At 40.9% G+C, this 20052-nt stretch overlaps 1 protein-coding gene across 2 annotated transcripts in view; it reads right to left on the reverse strand.

Annotated features, from left to right (window-relative positions):
• Positions 1-20052, reverse strand: part of CARMIL1 (capping protein regulator and myosin 1 linker 1) — a 401711-nt gene that overhangs the window by 241300 nt on the left and 140359 nt on the right. For both annotated transcript variants that reach the window (XM_089682230.1, XM_089682229.1), the window contains exon 3: positions 9536-9586. In XM_089682230.1, coding sequence (XP_089538356.1) covers positions 9536-9586 — 51 coding nt within the window. The remainder of the gene's footprint in view (positions 1-9535; positions 9587-20052) is intronic.

Below are 20052 nucleotides of genomic sequence, written 5' to 3' on the forward strand. Positions count from 1 at the left end.
TTTGCAAAAGAGCACCTGGATGTTCCACAGCACTACTGGCAAAATATACTGTGGACAGATGAAACCAAGATTGAGTTGTTTGGGAAGAACACACAACACTATGTGTGGAGAAAAAAAGGCACAGCACACCAACATCAAAACCTCATCCCCACTGTAAAACTTGGCGGAGGGAGCATCATGGTTTGGGGCTGCTTTGCTGCCTCAGGGCCTGGACGGATTGTTGTCATTGATGGGAAAATGAATTCCAGAGTTTATCAAGACATTTTGCAGGAAAACGTACGACCATCTGTCCGCCAACTGAAGCTCCGCAGAGGATGGGTGATGCAACAGGACAATGACCCAAAGCATACAAGTAATTCAACAAAACAATGGCTGCAACAGCACAGAATACGCCTTCTGGAGTGGCCCAGTCAGAGTCCTGACCTCAACCCGATTGAAATGCTGTGGCAAGAGAGCGATTCACACCAGACATCCCAAGAATATTGCTACACTGAAAAAGTTTTGTGAAGAGGAGTGGTCCAAAATTACTCCAGATCGTTGTGCAGGTCTGATCTGCAACTACAGGAAACGTTTGGTTGAGGTTATTGCTGCCAAAGGAGGGTCAACCAGTTATTAAGTCCAAAGGTTCACATACTTTTTCCTCCCTGCACTGTGAATGTTTACATGTTATGTGCAATTAAACCATGGCAACATCTAATGTTTGTGTAGTATTATGTTCAGCAGACTGTGTTCTTCTATTGTTGTGACTTAGATGACGTTCAGAGCACATTTTATGCCCAATTCATGCAAAACTCCACGTAATCCCAAGGGGTTCACATACTTTTTCTTGCAACTGTATACCTGAAGCAGGTCTATCTACTCAGTAAATGTGACACATACCATTCCAGACAGAAAGCTTAGAGGATTCCCAGGATGTGTATGGAGCTATAGCTATCCAGTAAACCGCTGCATCTGGTCTTATGTAGTAGAATGAATAGTGGGAGGTGCAGTTCCAAATGCTTTCTGCAGCCTACTTTTTTTCGGTCTTGAGGCCAGCGGGACAGCAACAAATTCACACACCCTGTCCCACTGTACCAACCGAAACCCAAATATGGTTATACAGTTCCCATTACAGGACATAAGTGGTGCAGTCAGTAAGTGGACCCGATTCCTGCAAAATGGATTAATCAACTGATCCACAGGATCAGTGACAGAGGGATTTTGAAGGATTTGTCTACCTAGATTATATATACTTTATAGAAATACAAGAAAATGCAGCACACTTGTAAGTAATGGAAAAGCCATTAGCAAACTCCTGAAGCATGAAAACCAATATGTATGGTTGTTTAGTTTATTTATTTATTTTGTAGACATTTTGAAATTTATGTCACGTATCTAAATTATAAATGGATTTGTGCTGGAATAATAGCATACCCACTGTAGAGCCACAGTTCAACACATCATGAGCAATGACACTGAGGGAGGCAACCATTTATTATACCTCTTGCTGTTTTTTTGCACTGCAATCTGTATGCAGCAGAGAGACCACACAAAATATATTACACAGAGACAGCGACAGTGACAGAGGTTCTGTGGGTGCCAAACACAAATTTAAAAGGCACGCTGTACTAGAAATAAAAACTCTGAATTAACCCTTTGCACACTGCTATACATCCTTACATATTTCTAGCAGACGTGTGTATAAAAACAGGGATTTATGGTACACATATATTGCAATACATGTTCAAGCTCGCCAACTGCATCCAAGTAATCCTTCTCTGGCCAGTCCCTACTCTAGTGCTAAAATGCTAAATACTTACTGACTAATAGCATATGTTAGTGTATATATATTATTATAATACAGGATTTATATAGCGCCAACAGTTTGCTCAGCGCTTTACAATATAAGGGGAGACAATACAGCAATCATACAGCTCAATACAAGAGGGTTAGGAGGGCCCTGCTCCTTGGAGCTTACAATCTAAGAGTGAGGGGCTGATGGTAAAAAAGTTAATAACTCTGGGGGATGAACTGATAGGCGAAACAGAAGATTCGGTTATTAGTTGAAGGCAGGATAGGCTTCCCTGAAGAGATAGGTTTTCAGAGATTGCCTAAAAGTGGGCAGAGTAGGTGATAGTCAAATTGGGGTAGAGAATTCCAGAGGATGGGGGAGGCTCTGGAAAAGTCCTGGAGATGAGCATGGGAGGAGGAGACAAGGGAGCTAGGGAGCAGGAGGTTGTGGGAAGAGCAGAGAGGATGGTTTGGTGATATTTGGAGACAAGATTGGTGATGTAATTTGGGGCAGAGTTATAAATGGCTTTATATGTTATGGTTAATGTTTTGAATTTTATTTGTTGGGCAATGGGAAACCAGTGGAGGGATTTGCAGAGAGGGATGGCAGATATGGAACTGTTGGTAAGGTGGATGAGTCTGGTAGTGTCAGGGCAGGAACGCTGGAATGGGCAGGCAGGCCTATGGTACGGTCACGCTGCGACTGACAGCCACTACCCACAGACCAGAGTCCCTCAGGGCGCGGAGTCTAAGCCCCAGGCTACCCTTCACCAGGGCCCCTGATGGTGGGGATGGACTTGATGCAGCCTGAGACCAGGTCGCGGCCCCCGAGTGACCCCAGCTGCGATAACGACTGCCGCCAATGGCGTACAGCTGGTGGGAGCTAGATGGGAACACGAGTAGAGTAGTCAGACAAGCCGGGTCAATAACAACGGAGCAGACAGTACTAGACGGTAGGCAAAGAATACTCAGGTCACGGACCGGGTTCAGCAACGGGAGGTCAGATAAAGGGTTAACGCAGAGAGTAGTCTTGTCCAATCCGAGTCGGTTACCAGGAGAGCAATGGGAACAACACAAGAGCTTGCAACAGGGCAACATACAGGACACAAGTGCAGCGCACACTTGCAGACAGGAGGTTTAAATGTGCTCAACCACACCCTTCTAAGGAGGAGCCGCAGAAGCCTGAAGGCATAAAGGTTCCCACCATGCTTTGCAGAAAACCAAGATGGATGCCAGCTCATGGAGATGCACAAGCTCTGAAGAAAGGTAGGACCTTGACAGGTAGCAGCATTCATGATAGACTGAAGAGGGGATAGCCTGTGATGAGGTAAGCCAATGAGGGAGTTACAATAGTCAAGGCGAGAGATAACAAGGGAATGAATAAGTTGTTTAGTGGTTACAGTGGTAAAAACTGGCATATATATCTTGGAGATGTTGCGCAGGTGAAGTCTATATGATTTGGACTGTGATTGAATTTGGGGCTGAAAGGACAGATGGGAGTCTAGGATTACACCTAGTACCCTGGCATGAGGGGAGGGACTGATGGTTGTATTATTGATATTAATGGAGAAGTCAGGGGAGGGGACACGGGCTGGAGAGAATAGTATGAGCTCAGTTTTAGAAAGATTTAGTTTGAGGAAGTGGAGTGACATCCATGCTGATATGTTACTTCATAGGTTAGTAATGCGAGAGGAGACTGAAGGGGTGAGGTGAGAAGAAGAAAGATAGATTTGTGTGTCATCAGCATAGAGATGGTAATTAAAGCCATGAAATTTTATCACGTGACCAAGGGAAGAGGTGTAGATGGAGAAGAGAAGGGGTCCAAGGACAGAATCTTGAGGGACCCCTACAGAAAGAGGAAGTGGAGAGGAGGAGACAGAGTTATAGGTAACACTGAAGGAGTGCTGCGATAGGTAGGAGGAAAACCAGTAGAGATCAGAGTCTCGGAGGCCAAAAGAGTGGAGCTTTTTGAGGAGGACAGGAGAGGTCAAGTAGTAAGAGTATGGAGTAGTGGCCATTGGTTTTAGCAGTTCGTAAATCATTAGTGAGTTTTAGTAGGGAAGTTTCAGTAGAGAGTAGTGAGTGAAAGCCAGACTATCAAGAAGATTGTTGTCAGTGAGGTAGGAGCTCAGGCAATTGTAGACTAAGCATTCTAAGATTTTAGAAGTAAACGGTGTAGCAATTGTACGTACAGAGATGGACGCGGTCATCCATCTTGCTACAGATCCTCCATCTTGTATCATTCTCTCTCCCTCCAATCCCCCTCCCTCAGGAATGTGGTCTGTATGTATGCTGAGTTCACAAGACATCAGGCACAGTGGGATAGCGTCATGGTTATAAACCCCAATTAGCCTGGGCCCAGTATGTTTGTGAGACTCTTGCTTTGAGGTGATCATAAAGCTATAAACCAGTCCTTCATGAGACATGAAAGACATTCTGAGATAACAGTAAAACAGACATCCTATTTAAACCCACTTTTCCATATAATTTCATATCTTAAGATAGGAAATAATTACAATGAAACAAAGCATATATTCGGATAGCTCAGTTTAATGCGAGTTGCCTGATAACTTACACCCCTAGTTAAAGTCTACAGGAGAGCAGAAAGCCATATAGTTCTAGCTGAAATAGTAAAGTATGGCATATTTGATGTCTGGACGTTCAGGATATCATTCTGCATATTAATCTACTAGTGGCTAGGCTACTACATGTACCTAGGGAAGGTTATTGACCATGATCTAAACTGGGAGGGTTTTGGTCATAGCCTGAGTTCACCGCGTAAAACACCCCTCCCCAAAATGAGGCGATTGGTTCTCTGCTTTAAGGAGACACCCTGCTAAGTTCCTAGAAAAGGCTGTTATGCTTGGAGCAGTAAGATGAAGAGATCTCCCTTTTAACACCAGGAACCAACTTTGGAAGAAAAGGCACCCTTTTGCTCAGGACCCTTGAAGCTGCTTAAACCAAGGCTGACGGCAAGTATTCTACCTCTCTAAATTTCTGTTATCTCCCTGTTGTGTTATTGCTCTCTGTATTTATACATATATATTGGCTACATCTTTTTCTGTAAATATTTTTATTGCACCATTTGGACCTTTTTAGTAATACATCCTATTATCTGAAAAGTGATGAACTGTTTCTAAAGCTCTTTAATGCAAACTAAGAATCCCTGTCTCTGAAGAGCGCTACTGTGTGTTTTTAAACCTCTATATACATCTGCCTGCGGTGACAGTGTGTATACAGACGATTATTCAAACATCATAGTGTTATTGCTAATATTGGCGAGTTTCCTCCTCTGTACGAAAAGGCGGTGGTGGCAGTATGAAGGGTTAATTGTGTAATTAACCTGACCCAGTAACAATCACTCTCAGGCTGCAGGTACATAGACTGTGGTCCATTAGCTGGAAAATCTTTGTGCAAGGTGCAGCTGAGCACGGCATTGTTACGCACGTGACAGCGCGGTTTTAGATTGGCTAGTTCTTTGCTCACGAGTTGGTGAGAAGGGCTGGGGGTCTGACGCCACGACTGTCACAAACGGGAGCAGGGAGATATGTCTTAAGTTGTTCAGACTGGTGGGGAACAGTGAGAGCTTTAAAAGTATGGGAGTGATCAGTGCATGCTTTAGAGGGGAGAGGAATGCACCAGTAGAGAGGAAGAAATTGAAGATGTGAATGAGGGAGCATAGGATAGAAGAAGAGGGTGACCGTAGTACTTGTGAGGGAACAGGATCCAGGGGGCACGTGTTGAGACACGCTCCTGAGAAAACTTTAGTGACCTCTTCAGTAGTAGCAAGGTCAAAAGAGGAAAGTGTTGAGGGAGGTTTAGTATAAGGTATGCTAAGTGGGATAGATGTCTGTGTAGTGGAGATGCCCCTACGAATTGCATCAATCTTGTTTTTGAAATGATTGGCAATCTCATGAGCAGTGAGTGAGGTGCTGGGTGGACGTGGAGACAGTAAGAGTTAAAGTAGAGAAGAGACAACAAGGACTGGATGACAAGGTATTAATAAGAGTGACAAAGTAGGCTTGTTTTAAGAAAGCAGATTTATATACAGTAGGGTGAATGCTTGCTGGGATTTCGGTTTACGCCACAATCGCTATCAGCTAATATCGGGCTGATAAGACACCAGACTTCGGTCTGGTTACTGACCTGTACTATGTAACAGAAATGCACAATATATATATATATATATATATATATATATATATCAATCACATCAGGTGCTAAATGGAGGTGTGACCACAAGTGTTAGAACATCAATCACATTTACAACATTAGTTCTCATTGGTGAACTGGTATACTTCAACACAGCAAAGTGAAACAAAAACGAGAAGCGCACCAACCTTGCGCATTACCTCAGCAACCAAATTTTATTAATTAAAGAATGGTACTCACAAACAGTGAATAAAATCAGGCATGTAGTCCTCAAAGGGACTTCAGAGATAAAGAGCCAACGCGAATCCCATCATGAGGGTAGACACTCAGTACAGCTGACGTGTTTCGAAGGCCATGCCTTCTTCATTAATAAAATTTAGTTGATGAGGTAATGCGCAAGGTTGGTGCGCTTCTCGTTTTTGTTTCACTTTTCTGTGTTGAAGTAGACTAGTGAGGACTACATGCCTGATTTTATTCGCTGTTTGTGAGTACCATTCTTTAATTAATAAAATTTGGTTGCTGAGGTAATGCGCAAGGTTGGTGCGCTTCTCGTTTTTGTTTCACGTTGCAGTATTGGTCGGGCTTCCCCAGCCTTGTTTGGAGCTGCACAACCTTGTATGCACTGGTGGTCGCTTTTTTCTGGTTTTGGTTCCATCTACTCGCCACCGGCCTGGGTCCTTGAGCGCAGGAGAAATCCCATCTGGTCTATACTTCAAACACAGCTTTACAGGTATATCTGTACAACTAGAGATGCACCAATACAGGTTTTTTTTAAATAGGCACATACAAGTACCGATACTTTCGGTCAAGTACTCGCTGATACATGATATCGATACTTCGCAGTGCAATTTGCGTTAGTGGACACAAATTACACTGCAAAGATCAGCTGCTGACCAATCAGATGCCGTATAGCCCGAACTGTCATCACTGAAAGGAGAAGAAAGAAGGCGGACTTCAAATCCCCGACCCTTTCCCTCCTCTCCTACCACTGACACTGAGCGTTTTTCCAACAACAAAAAAACCGCTAAACACTCCTAAACGCTACTAACAGCTTTTTTTCTTCTACATGTACAGTAAAAATGCTAATAAAAAGCAAACACTCCTAAATGCTTGTAATTGCTACAAAAGACACTTCTAAAAAACGCCATTATCAGCTTTTTTTATCCAGCTTTTTCTTCCAGAATTTTTTGAGCTTAAAAAAAATAAAAAACACTAGTGTGCATGGAGCCTAAGACAACATAAGACCAGAAATTTGAGGTCCAATAATATTCTCTTAGGATTATTATATTTACCAAATTAAAAGAGAATCTTAAGCATAAGCGTAAATCCACAGCGCCTTTGCTTTTAAAGGGATTGTCTTCAATGTATTTAACTACTAAGGATTGTGGTTTTCTAGCTATAACTTACTCCAAAAGAGAAGTTTATCTGCCTGTCAACCACTGTTAAAAAATGAAAGTCCTACATATCACAACTATCACCATTTAGAGACCTTCTACACCTGCTACCACTGAACAAAGAGTTGCCAACTAGCAAAACCATTAACTTTAATGGTTGTTTCTATCCACAAGACTATGAACTCTCACACTGCGGTAATAAATCAGTTTGAGCAACTTGCATGCGTGATGAAAAGATAAACCAGTTTTTGGTCTCCCAAGAAGCAGATAAATAAAAAAATTGTGTGTAATTACTATTATACAGGATTTATATAGCACCAACAGTTTGCGCAGTGCTTTACAAAATGAATTTCATACAATATACAGTACAGTGTACAAATTAATTTACTAAACAGAATATATATGAAACATGTGCAGGTTTGTTTAGTTCTGAATCAAAAATTAGGACAGAATTTTCATTATTCAGACAGTCGGAAGAATCCAAATTTTCAAATTACAATAGTGACGAATTTAAATGAATTAGAAATAATGAAACAAAACTTTGTCTGAAGTAACAAATTATCCAAATTTGAATAGAACTGAACTCGAAAATGAGACGAAATTTGAAAACAAATTTGAAATGTAAAAATAGTGCTGACTATTGCCGATTTCCTTCAAAAGACTGTGTGTATTACAAAATAATGCGGATTTCAAAAAGAATACAACATAAAAGAGTAGAATAGAAAGGAAAAACATTGAAAACGATAGAATAGAAAGGAAAAAGAAAAGAATAGAAAGAATTTATCCATCATCCAAATGAACAGAATAGAATAAAATGGAAAGAATTTAGCAGTCTTTCAAAATTCAAATTCTAAATAGAATAGAACAAAATAGAAAGAATATAGCCATCTTCGGAAATTCAAATTTCAAAAAGAATAGAATAGAAGAAAGAATAGAACAGAAAATAGTCGTACCTTGAAATTTAAAAATAATAGAATTAAACAGAATAGAAAATACAAGAATGCAATAGAAAAAATTGAATAGAATAAAATATAGCCGTCTTCTGAAATTAGAATTTCAAATAGAACAGAAAGAATATAGCCGTCTTCCAAAATTTAGTTTTTGAAATTAGAATAGAATTAAACAGAATAAAATCAAAAATAATAAAGTAAAACAGATTAAAAAGAATAGAAAATAAAAGAATCAAATAGAAAGGTATAGAATAAAATATAAAATAATGGAATAGAATAGAATAACATAGAATAGTGCCGTCTTTTGAAATTTGAATTTCGAATAGAACCAGCTATTTGTCACAATGAATGCGATTGATTCAATATTTTCAATTCAAATTCGAATGCTTCAAATCCATTGGAAAAATGTAAATCTGGTTGCTAATGAATAAACAAAACCAAACAAAATGAATTTTGTTACAAACGCAACAAAACAAAATTAGTAACTTAACAAAATCGATCCGAAAAAAAACAAATGTTTTCATTCTGCACATGTATAATATACAGTATTTTACCAAGTGATACTTCTGGTATGTTTATATTGTTGCAATTACTTTTTAAATATATCTAGAATAGGGAAATGTATATACACTGGATATAAAATCTATATATTATGCATACATTCAGGAGTGATGTATCTTCTAACTTTACTGTCCTTCATACTTCCACGGGCACTTAGAACAAGTCCTAATGCTACTCAGCCTCAGTGTTATCAAATCCAGACAGTTCTACAACAACTTGCAGGTCAACCTTACCGCTTCTTTGTCATTTTAAATTTTATTGGCATGTGCCTTATGCACTATACAGCGGCCATCATTTTAAAGTGTATTTACAGAATTTTTTTTTTTTTAGTTTTGCACAGAGGGGAGCAGATAGAACCCCTATCTGTACCTTTGCTGGAGACATTCACCAAATTTGTTTTGGTGACCTTGGTTACTGGTACACAAAATGAAGGGAAGCCCAAATTTTACAGTCGTCACTAGAACCGGAATGGATGGAAAATCTTTCAAAAAGGGACACCTGTTCTAAGAACTTTGAAGAGTGATTTCCCATTTCTGTTGTGTCTAAAAGGACAGAAAATGAAGAGCCTACTCCCATCAGGACTAAGACAAGGGTTCGAACCAGTCCACACTTCATCCCAAAAAAAGAAAAAAAAAAAAAAGTTTGACTAATGCTATACCATATTGGGGAAATATGATGGAGTTATAATAGGACAAGAGAAAAACTAACCTTGCATGGGACGCGAGCTGTCAATATAAAGGCTCGACATGATGCCAGGACCTGTAAAAACACAAGAAGTAAAAAGACACGATGAATAAAATACTAACTGACTGGTACATTTCATGTTAGTTTACAAAGAAAGTTCTGGTTAAATAGGGATACTGTATAATATCTTTAGTATTTTTCAGATACATGGTAAAATGCACATTTCGTACATGCAAATGTTCCAAAAACCCCATAATACATAATTTTTTCAAGGTAGAGGGCCTGTAAAATAAAATGATGGTAACTGCAATATAACCTTCAATTTTTGTTAAGGATAAAAGATGAGCGTGTCAAATAAATAGATACCAAATGTGTCAAGCCTTACAATTGTACCCCTAATGTCTCCCCTGCATTTCTGACTGATGTCCCATTACAAAGAAGTAATGGGAGAGGGAATGCACTGATTCGAGGACGGCTGCTAAAAGTAATCACACGGTTATGGTTGCTATTGTGGCTGAGTGCTTGTTCGTTTACTTACTGCCCAGCCATATTATTTATGGCAATGGAAGTAAAAAGCGTATGGTAGGTAGGTTAAGGACATTCAAATATTTACTTATTTCAACAATTTTTAAATTAGCTTTACAACAAGCCTTCACTGACCTCTATAACTGACCAAGTTGTAGAACTATTCATTCTCAAAAGGTATATGTAGAAGCACTGAGGTTGCTCCAGTTGGCTCTCTCAGCAGCTAGTCTTACCCCATTTTGCCCTCACAGAAAACTTGCTCTGTTTTTAAAATACAGGTTAGAAGACTGGAAAGGCTGCCACTGATGTAGGAGAGAATGAGCTGGGCCTGCTTATACTGCTACTGCCATGAAGTAAGAGGACAAAAGTTCTCACCAGTGGTTGGTAGCTACACAGTACAGAATCTAAGAATATGTAAATATTTGAATATTTGAATTTGGACCGGCCTGTCCATAGTTACAGTTTATTGAATTTCCCAGAGGTTGCCAGGATTCCTTGAGCAATTTCTGCCTCTCAGATAAGTTCCCACTGACACCATTGATCTTTATAGCTATCTATAAGGGGGTAATTCTTCCCAATGACCACACGTGTAAGGAACATTCTTCCCACTTACCATCACACTAACGTATCATGAGTTGTAGATAGTCAGGCCTTTTTTTCAGCGGGAACGTGGGGGAACGCAGTTCCGGCACCTCCAGCACTGAAAGTATGTAATGGTAAGGAGTGCTGGAGAGTCTATTGATGCTCACTGCTGGGGGATCTATTGTTGCTGGGGAAGGGGGGAGGGCATGAATCTATTGAGGAGAAAAAGGTCTATTCTTGCTGAAGGGTCAATTGTTGCTGGAAGGAATTTACTTTTGAGGGCGGTGTGTGTTGTTGCTGGCTGCTGAGAGATCTATTGTTGCTGGCAGGGGTCTATAGTTGCTGGGGAAGATTTTCTTGTTGGCAGCAGGGGATCTTTTTTACTGCTTTTTATGTTTTCTTTAGTAAAATCCATACAAATTATTTAATATCACAAAATGATCATTGGTTTTGTCACTAAAAAGGGGTGGTACTGGTAGGTGGGTAGGCAGTGGAACCAAAGGATGGTGCTTGTAGGTGGGTAAGTGATGGAGACAAGGGGTGACTCGGAAGGGGAGAGTTCCTGCACCTATTCTCTGGGGGAAAAAAAGCCCTGGATATAGTAATTCTTAACAGGGGTTCCCTGAGACCAGAAAGGTTGAGAAAGGCTGGACAAGGGGATGTAGGATGTATTAACAGTTTTTAAATGACAACATACAGCGAGCCAAAGTCTTTACACCAAAACACACAAAAATATATTTAGAAAGTGTTACATAAATATTTGTAATGTACAGCGCTGAGCGAACTGTTGGCGCTTTATAAATACTGTATAATAATAATAATATCATTAGTGTGATCTTGCCAAAAACCTTCGATAAAATGAAAAGAATGACTGACGGTCTCTTTAAAAATATTATGCATAAATGTGTCCATAAATCATAGAGCAGCTTTAGGTACGTAATAAAAAGAAATAAAAAACAAAAACAACATGCTCACTTTAATATTTTCAGTCACACAGACCATAGTCCAGTTGACATTTTTAGAATATTAGCACTTTGCCTGTAAATTCCCTGAAACAATACCGAAATACTTTTTTTCTCCAAATATTCAGCAACTAAAACTGGTTTACAAGCAGATTACAGAGCTGGATTCTGCACAACATATTCCATCAGCTTGCAAAGAAAAATCACGGTATTTTTACAACTGCTTAATAAGCCAGCACACTTTACATCTACATTAGCTGCGCATAATAGGGGAACTTGGGAACAAGGAAATATACAAGCTAGAATCTCTGTGGGACAAGAAAAGCATTTAAACGAACTCACCAACTCGTATTATAGATCTTTTAGCGTTTCAACATCTTCTGTTTTTAATTTAGAGTGGTTGTAAAGGCTCATGTTTTTTTACCTTCATGCATTCTATGCATGAAGGTAAAAAACCTTCTGTATGCAGCAGTCCCCCCAGCCCCCCCTAATACTTACCTGAGCCCCATCATGATCCAGCGATGTGCACAAGAGCCTCGGCTCTCCGGGAACTCTCCCTCATTGGCTGAGACAGCAGTGCAATCTATTGGCCTGAGACAGCCACAGCTGCCAGCGTCTGTGTCTTAGTGCTAGAATCCACCAGTGCAGCCATAAGACTGAGCAACACACTGCCTACAATGATTCGGATCAGCATAGTCCGGAGAGGTCTACTGTTTGACATGTGCGAAACAGTCTTATTTTGTGAATTACTAACTCATAACCATTTTTAAATAAACTTGTATGCATTCATACTACAGTCAGATAGTGGCATTGATGTCTCTCTCTCATGAAAAATTAAGTTTACCTAATGGAGAATTAGAGAAGAATTTTTAATGGATTCTTAAAGAAGAATTCCTGGTATGTACATTTCTACATCAATACACTGGTTGCAGCTTGGATTAATGTAACTACAGATATACGATACCTGTGAGATCCTCCTAGAGGCTAGAAATCATTGTAGTAGGGAACGTTTCTACAGCGATCTCAACAAGTTTGTGGATCCCATACCAAGGGGCTGCCCTGCTCCACTGTGAACACAAGGGGTTGCCTTCTCGACACAGAATGCAAAGTGTTCTCTGATTGGATGCGATGAAGAGGCAGGGTGGTGAGTTCATATGACGTCCTCCCAGAACGCGCCGTCCCCTGGGGGTGCACACCCGGCGATTTCCGTGATCACTGATCTCGGACACAGCTGATCTCATGATGTGGTAAATGGCCAATCACAGCGGCATTTTACCATGTGATCAGCCGTGTCCAATGACACAGCAGATCACCAGTAAATGCAGTTGCCGGTTATCAGCTGCACTTTCCTCACGCTGTCACAGAATGAGGAAAGTACTGCCGATAACCGGCAATTGTCAGAGGATGGATCGGCACCGATCATCAGGGCAATGATGATCAGTGCCCAGCAGTGCCACCCACCAGTGCCCAGCAGTGCCGTCAGTCAGTGCCACCCATCAGTGCCCCCTATCAGTGCCCATCATTGTTGCATATCAGATCAGTGCATCATCAGTTGCACCTCATCAGTGCCACCTATCCGTGCCCATCAGTACTGCCTATCAGTGCAGCCTCATCAACACACATCAGTGAAGGAGAAAAATGACCTGTTTGCAAAATTGTATAATAGAAACAAAGAAAAAAATGTTTTTTTTTTTAAATTGTTTGATTTTTTTTGAGCTATAAACAAAAAAAGAGCAAACACCCAGCGACAATTAAATACCACCAAAAGAAAGCTCTATTTGTGGGGAAAAAAAGATAAATATTTCATATGGGTATGGTGTTGTATGACTGCGCAATTGTCATTCAAAGTGCGACAGCATTGAAAGCTGAAAATTGGCCTGGGCATGAAGGGGGTATAAGTGCCAGATAAGTAAGTGGTTAAAGCTGAAAAAAAATAAAAAGTTATGTCTGCTCAACTAAAACCCAACCCCCTTGTCTTCATCCTGAGCCCTGCGGATACTCTAAGCTCATGGCCGCAAGGTGCGAAACGATGACAGCCTGCTATATTCAAACCAGAAGACGGAGGACATTTTCTGGCTAGGAGAAAAAAAAAAAAAAAAAGTACTGCAGGGGACTGTTCAGGACTGAAGCAAAATTAAAAAAGCAGATTCTTCTGCAATATTCTCACTATTGCCTTCTTTAAGCTAGAGTTTAGCTTTACATTTACTTTAAAATGCAACTAATGCAAGTACCTGAATTTGACTTGAATTTAGCCTCTTGTAGTCTTCAGGCTTAGACAGGGAAGAGCTGCATGCCTATATACTGACAAGAAAAATGTTGAACAAAGAGAGGAGTTTTCTGTAAAGCTCATCAGTTTTCTCATGCTCCTTCACTGACTAAACACGCTGCAGGCATTAAACCCAAAACCAAACATGTAATATATTGCAGCGTACCTATCATTAGATTGATGGTCGCTGCATTCGTTTGTTTTAGTCTCTTTTCCCTCCGTTTTCACCTGTCCAGTAACACATCTGAATCAGAGTGGAACCACCGCACAGGGGAACCTTTGGATAGCAGCACTGCTAGTCTGGGGGGAGGCAAGTGTTAAATGTACTAGCAGATTTAAATACACTAAAAAATTTAAGCCAAGTTCCAGCTCACACTGCAGTTACAACAAAATTCTTCTGCTACTGGGATAAGAGTTTTAAATGAATAAATAAAAGCTGATCATTGTGGAAAATATTTTGTCTCAACACTTTAATTGCTACATTTGCAGGAAAGCTTGTACTGTTGAAAAACAGATTTACTGGCTCGGTCACAAGGTGAAAACAAAGAAAAGAAAGCCTAAAAGAGAAAATTAATGCAGCCAACACATCTTAGAATTGGTAAGCTGCAATAGAATAAATGTTTGCTGTTGGGTTTAATATCGCTTTAACTTTTTTAAAATCAGGTCACCACCCTAGCTGTGTTTTTAGCAAGGTTAGAAAGGTTTTGTGTCTCAGTGTTGGATTGACAGAAATACAAACTTTTGATCAGTTTAAACACCTTCCAAACATATACTTCAGTAATGGATTTATTGGTTTGTCCAGAGTTAACATTTACAGTGACCCCCTCACCAGACTATTCATTTTAACAAAAATGTTCCCTTAAGATTACATATGAATTTAACATACGCTCACCGGCCACTTTACTAGGTGTACCTTGCTAGTGCCAAGAAAATATCCCCCCCACCATCATTACACCACCAGCCTGAACCGTTGATACAAGGCAGGATGAATCCATGCTTTTATGTTGTTGTTTACGCCAAATTCTGACCCTACCATCTGAATGTCACAGCAACCAGTCTGCCCATTCTCCTTTGTGTGGACAAAAATGCCTTCTTGAGCCCCAGCAGCCTAAAACCAGCCATAGATGGAATTAATCACAGCTGCTCCCGCAGGGACTGGTCGAACTTGGATCCATTTATAGGCAGGCTGGTTGTACTGCAGTTGATCCATTAAGCCTGTTGGATTGTTTGCATGGGATCATGGTCAGTGGCTATAGCCGCCAGTAGTGATCATTTTGTTTTGCCCACAGGGAACGCTTCCCGCCAATCTAACACAATAGCACTGTGGGACGGATTTCCCCATGAACATTAACTGTGTTAATGAGGGAATTAAGCAAATTTTTTTCCTTCCCCACGGATGGACACATAGACGGCTCCGGAGTGAGCACGCCCGAGTGTCCCCTTAGGGGCAAGAAGAGCCAGCAGGGGACCAGAGAACAGGAGGATCGGGACTGCTCTGTACAAAACCATTAAACAGAGCAGGGAAGCACAACATGTTTATTACAAAAAAAAACAAACAAAAAACACATGTTGATCCTTTGCAATCACTTTAACGAAAAGGAAAGCACTGCAAGTAAGCATCTAAAATACCTGATTATTCTGTTCTTTTAGCCTGGGTTCACACTGATGTGGTGCAGGAATCAAAGCATTTTCTGTGCAAATTCTGCACCGCATCAGAATCACACCCCGTTCATGAGAACCACTGCAGGTGTGTATGTTAACAACACCCCGAAATTGGTCTGCAAAACGCGGTGCGATGTGCAGAATCGGATCACATAGGTGTGAATACCCATGCAATCCAATTCTAGTGCAAACCCAAAAAAGGGTCCTGCACCTTTTTGGTGCGGATATGGCGCGATTTGAGCCATACATAAGGCTCAAATCTCACCGCACAGAATTTGCATGTGATTTGCACAGGAATGCAGTGCGGTTCCTGTGCGAATCACATGCAATGTACCGCACCACAGTGTGGACCTAGCCTCACCTGCAATATTTTAAGTTGGTGACAGCTGGTCTCTTTAGATCTTTCATGATTTTATAAGGAGGTCTCATCTCCATAGAATTTTTTATTTATGTTCTACAATGGAATGTTCAATATGAAAGAATAAATGAAGGACACTAATAGTACCAAATCTTAGCCAGCCCCAAAAAATGAAAATAAAAATGTATTTTATGAACTACATCATACAGTAGATACCAAATTGTAAATAAAATGCACATTCTCTATAGTAAAAAGCTAGTTCACAATTCCTCCAGCAAGTCAAGATCTGTTGCCTCTGCTGGAATTGGGTAAGCAGCACCATGTCCGTCTTATTTTGCACACAGAGAAATGACTGCTTGTAAGGAATTGCAATTTGCAGCTGTTAGATGCTGAGGCCAATCAGTAATGTGGAAAATTTAGTATGACAAGTATCAGTTTTGTGATGACGGTTAACATCCTTCTCTTACGTGTCTTCAGTGAAACTATATTTCATGCTCCATAGAGAATAAAGGATGCAGTCAACAGAATGAAAAATCTCCAGGTTCATTCAATGTGAACGCGTCTCGTGTACAGAAAGGGCAATTTAATTTATCAATGGATAGTGATTTTAGACTTTCAATCAGGGTAGCTTCTGCGGACTGTGACTGCATCCTACCTGTACGTTGGATTGCATTGTTTATTAGGTGTCCTTTGGCCAGCCAGTAAATAGTTCTCAGCAGGCACATCTCTACTTCGGGTTGTACACCATACAATGTAATGACATCTTTATAATGTGCACTGCGTGGCAGGCAGAGCATCAGGCAGCAAGAAATTAATCAGACTGTAACTTGAAAGGAGAAAAAAAAAATCCTATGATCTGTGACAAGAATGTCTGATAACTTGTATATACACAAGTCATAGCTCCAAAAGTCTGTAAAGAGAAAAACAAAATAGGAAAATATGACGGCATGATAAACGGTCTCAGATATGATGGTAATGCAACAGGCCCTTATGTCGTGAACAGTGCTGGTGACAAAAACAATAAATTTACACTTTAGACTTAGCTCACGAGGACGATCACGAATGAATTCTATTTCTGGCATTCCAATCCCAAGATTTCAACAGCCCTCCCAGGCATGTAGTAGGGATCAGTACCCCTTTTAGTGGGGTACCTCATCTGGGTGGATATAGTAAGTGGAACTAGTATGCCCTATATAAGTTAGAGCTAGAAGAGCCTGGAGGAAAAGGGTGATGGGAAGAGGTCACCCCTGGCATACTAATATGTACGCCTGGAGCCTGAGGAAAGGAACCCTTCTGGGTAGGCGTGTGCAAGCTCAGTTGGGGAACTCATCTATGGACCTGCAGTGAGAACACTGGAAGAGTGCGGCAGCTGGTTCAAGTTTGCAATGGAGATGCAATGTGCAGCACTGGAAATAAGGAGATGAAGGTTTTGAAGTAAAGGACTGTACATGACATTTCTGCCACAGTAAAGAACATTAGCAGGCTGTACATCTGGACATTCCTTGTTGCTGGAGGAGGACCTCGAGCCAGGACAATTTGAGTGACCTAATATGGCAGACTCTCTCTGTTAGGTGGGTGGGGTCGTTGTCTACCATGACCATTGGTGGCTGCGCATCAGGGCCACTGACAGACGTTACCCAAAATGTCTAGGTCACTTCCCTGCTCCAGTCTGTGGCAGGACATTGAAGGGACAGCAGTAGACCAAGGACCTCATGCCTCTCCTCTGGTCAGCACATGGACATGCAATGCTCTTCAGGTGTGCTCCCAATACAGTTCCTTCTGCTTCCAGTCTAAAATGGTGTGATACAGGAGACTGCAACACATAGATAAGGTACGTGCACTACTTGGATTAAAAAAAGAACTCTTTTTAACAACTACATAACTGTATTGTGAAAACAAACTTCAGTGCAATAGGTTCCTAATTTTGATTATGCCGCTAGCATGCAATGTGTTCCCACATAGGTCAAAATAGTAATCAATAAAAAATGCAGTGCATAATACATACAAATATAATGAGTATATCAACATAGTGATCGTCCTATGTCAAATAATAATCACTGACTCCACTGAATGTGCACTTATAAACCTACACAATGATAGTGAAATAGAGACAATGCTCTACAGCGCTTGTGAACACTTAATGATCAAACATACTTCATGGTCATATATTCCAATGGATATATATATATATATATAGACGCACATATATTATGTAATATCCACAGTGCTTGTGATACTTTATACAACATAAATCGTGATAAACAGTCCCATGTATTCCACGGTGACTTTGAACTGGTGTAATCACACCGCTATATTCCAGTGTACAGTACTACTGTATCACCCCTGTGCTCTTCCACCTCCAACATACGTATGCACTCACCTTAATGTTTGACCCATAATGACAGGTCAAAAACTGCACTTTTCCCTTTTAACCTGGGCAGGTATATATAAAAAGGTACAACTTCTCCCCACTCTTTGCCAACACTTAATATGATTCCATTATACTACGCAGTCATGTAGACAAAAACTGCTGAATATGCAATCAAACCAGCCTTTATTTAAAAAGTATATATTGCATTCACATTAAAATGTGTCCTCCTGGGACACCACAGTGTAAAAACTCACTATACAGTGATCTCCAGATAGCTGGTTGCTGTAATCCCACTTGCAAAATGGCAGCACGTAGACTTCCGGTTTGCAGCTTGACACCATCGGCCCACCCTACGTGTTACCTCACAACATGTGACTTCATCAGTATTTGTTATAGTTTTTAATATCTGCCTGTAATCCAGCTTCAAAGTGAACACATTGAGACAAAACATACATTTCAGACTTGTCTCAATATGTGTAACCCCTGGGGCTGGTTTCTGGATTGTGGTTTCTTTGCTGGCTGCATACTTATTCCAGGTCAGGGATTTGCTAGGTAAAGTTTGAAAGATCTGAACTCTTGTATGTATACTTGTTATAGGCCGGGCGTCGGCAACCCGCGGCTCTTTTTCATCTTTGCTGCGGCTCCGGAGCACACTGCCCACCAGGTGACAGGCAATAGGATTTCAGTGGTCGGCAAGCCGCGGATCGCAAACCACATGCAACTCTTCTTTTTTCCCGGGCGCCCGCTCCCCTCCCTCCTCTCGGGCGGCCGCCTCAAAAGTCAGGACTCTTAATCCGGCCCGCAGAGCGTGGAACATTGGCTGTCAGGATGTAGGCGGGGCAGCCAGGATGTAGGCGGAGCAGCGTGACGAACTCCTCTCCTCTCACAGTCCGCCCTGAAGACCGGAACACAGCGCGGGAACACAGTGAGAGGAACGCACGGAGCAAAGGTAAGTGAATTGAGACAATATGGGGAATGAATTACTATAGGGGCGATGAATTACTATATGGGGGATGAATTTTTATATGGGGGATGAATTACTATATGGGGGATGAATTACTATATGGGGGATGAATTACTATGGGGGATGAATTACTATATGGGGGATGAATTACTATATGGGGGATGAATTACTATATGGGGGATGAATTACTATATGGGGGATGAATTACTATGGGGGATGAAGCTAACTGCACGATCCTGTATATAGCATTAAGGTAAGAAACAATATATGCAGTGTCGGATTTGTTTTAAATGTTGCAATGGTTTTGCGGCTCCCAGTCTTTTTTTTCCCTTCGGAAACGGGTCCAAGTGGCTCTTTATGTCTTAAAAGTTGCAGACCCCTGTTATAGGCTAAACATTTGGTAGATCAGTAATGGCAGCTCCCATACTTGTCCCAGCCAAGGTTCTCCCTAAAGCAGTCAGAACAATAAAAGGCAACTACTGGACAGCTTCTATTGTTTTATTGATTATGCGGTTACCTTAGAAATGAAAAAGACTGCTTATTTTGTATTCCTATATCAAGGAATTCATTCCAACAAAATTTTAAATGAAGTCCCTAAATGTGTGGTTTTGTAGGGCCCTGAAGCACCTTATACTGTAATTTGTACAATTACAGTGTTTGTTTTCTTAAAAGTGTTACTAAATCCACAACAGTAAAATCAGTCTATATATGCAGTAAAGCATGCTCGTTATACACACTGTGGAACTTAAGGGGTTAATCCTCCGCATTGTGTAAAAAGGTGGTTTGATCCGGACTTCTCTGATCCTCCCCTTTTAGAGCTCTGTACTATCAGCAGATGAACTGGGGACAGT

Source organism: Staurois parvus, unplaced genomic scaffold (genome assembly GCF_062004578.1).
Source record: "Staurois parvus isolate SC_StPar_1 unplaced genomic scaffold, SC_StPar_1.0 ptg000287l, whole genome shotgun sequence".
NCBI classification, from domain to species: domain Eukaryota; kingdom Metazoa; phylum Chordata; class Amphibia; order Anura; family Ranidae; genus Staurois; species Staurois parvus.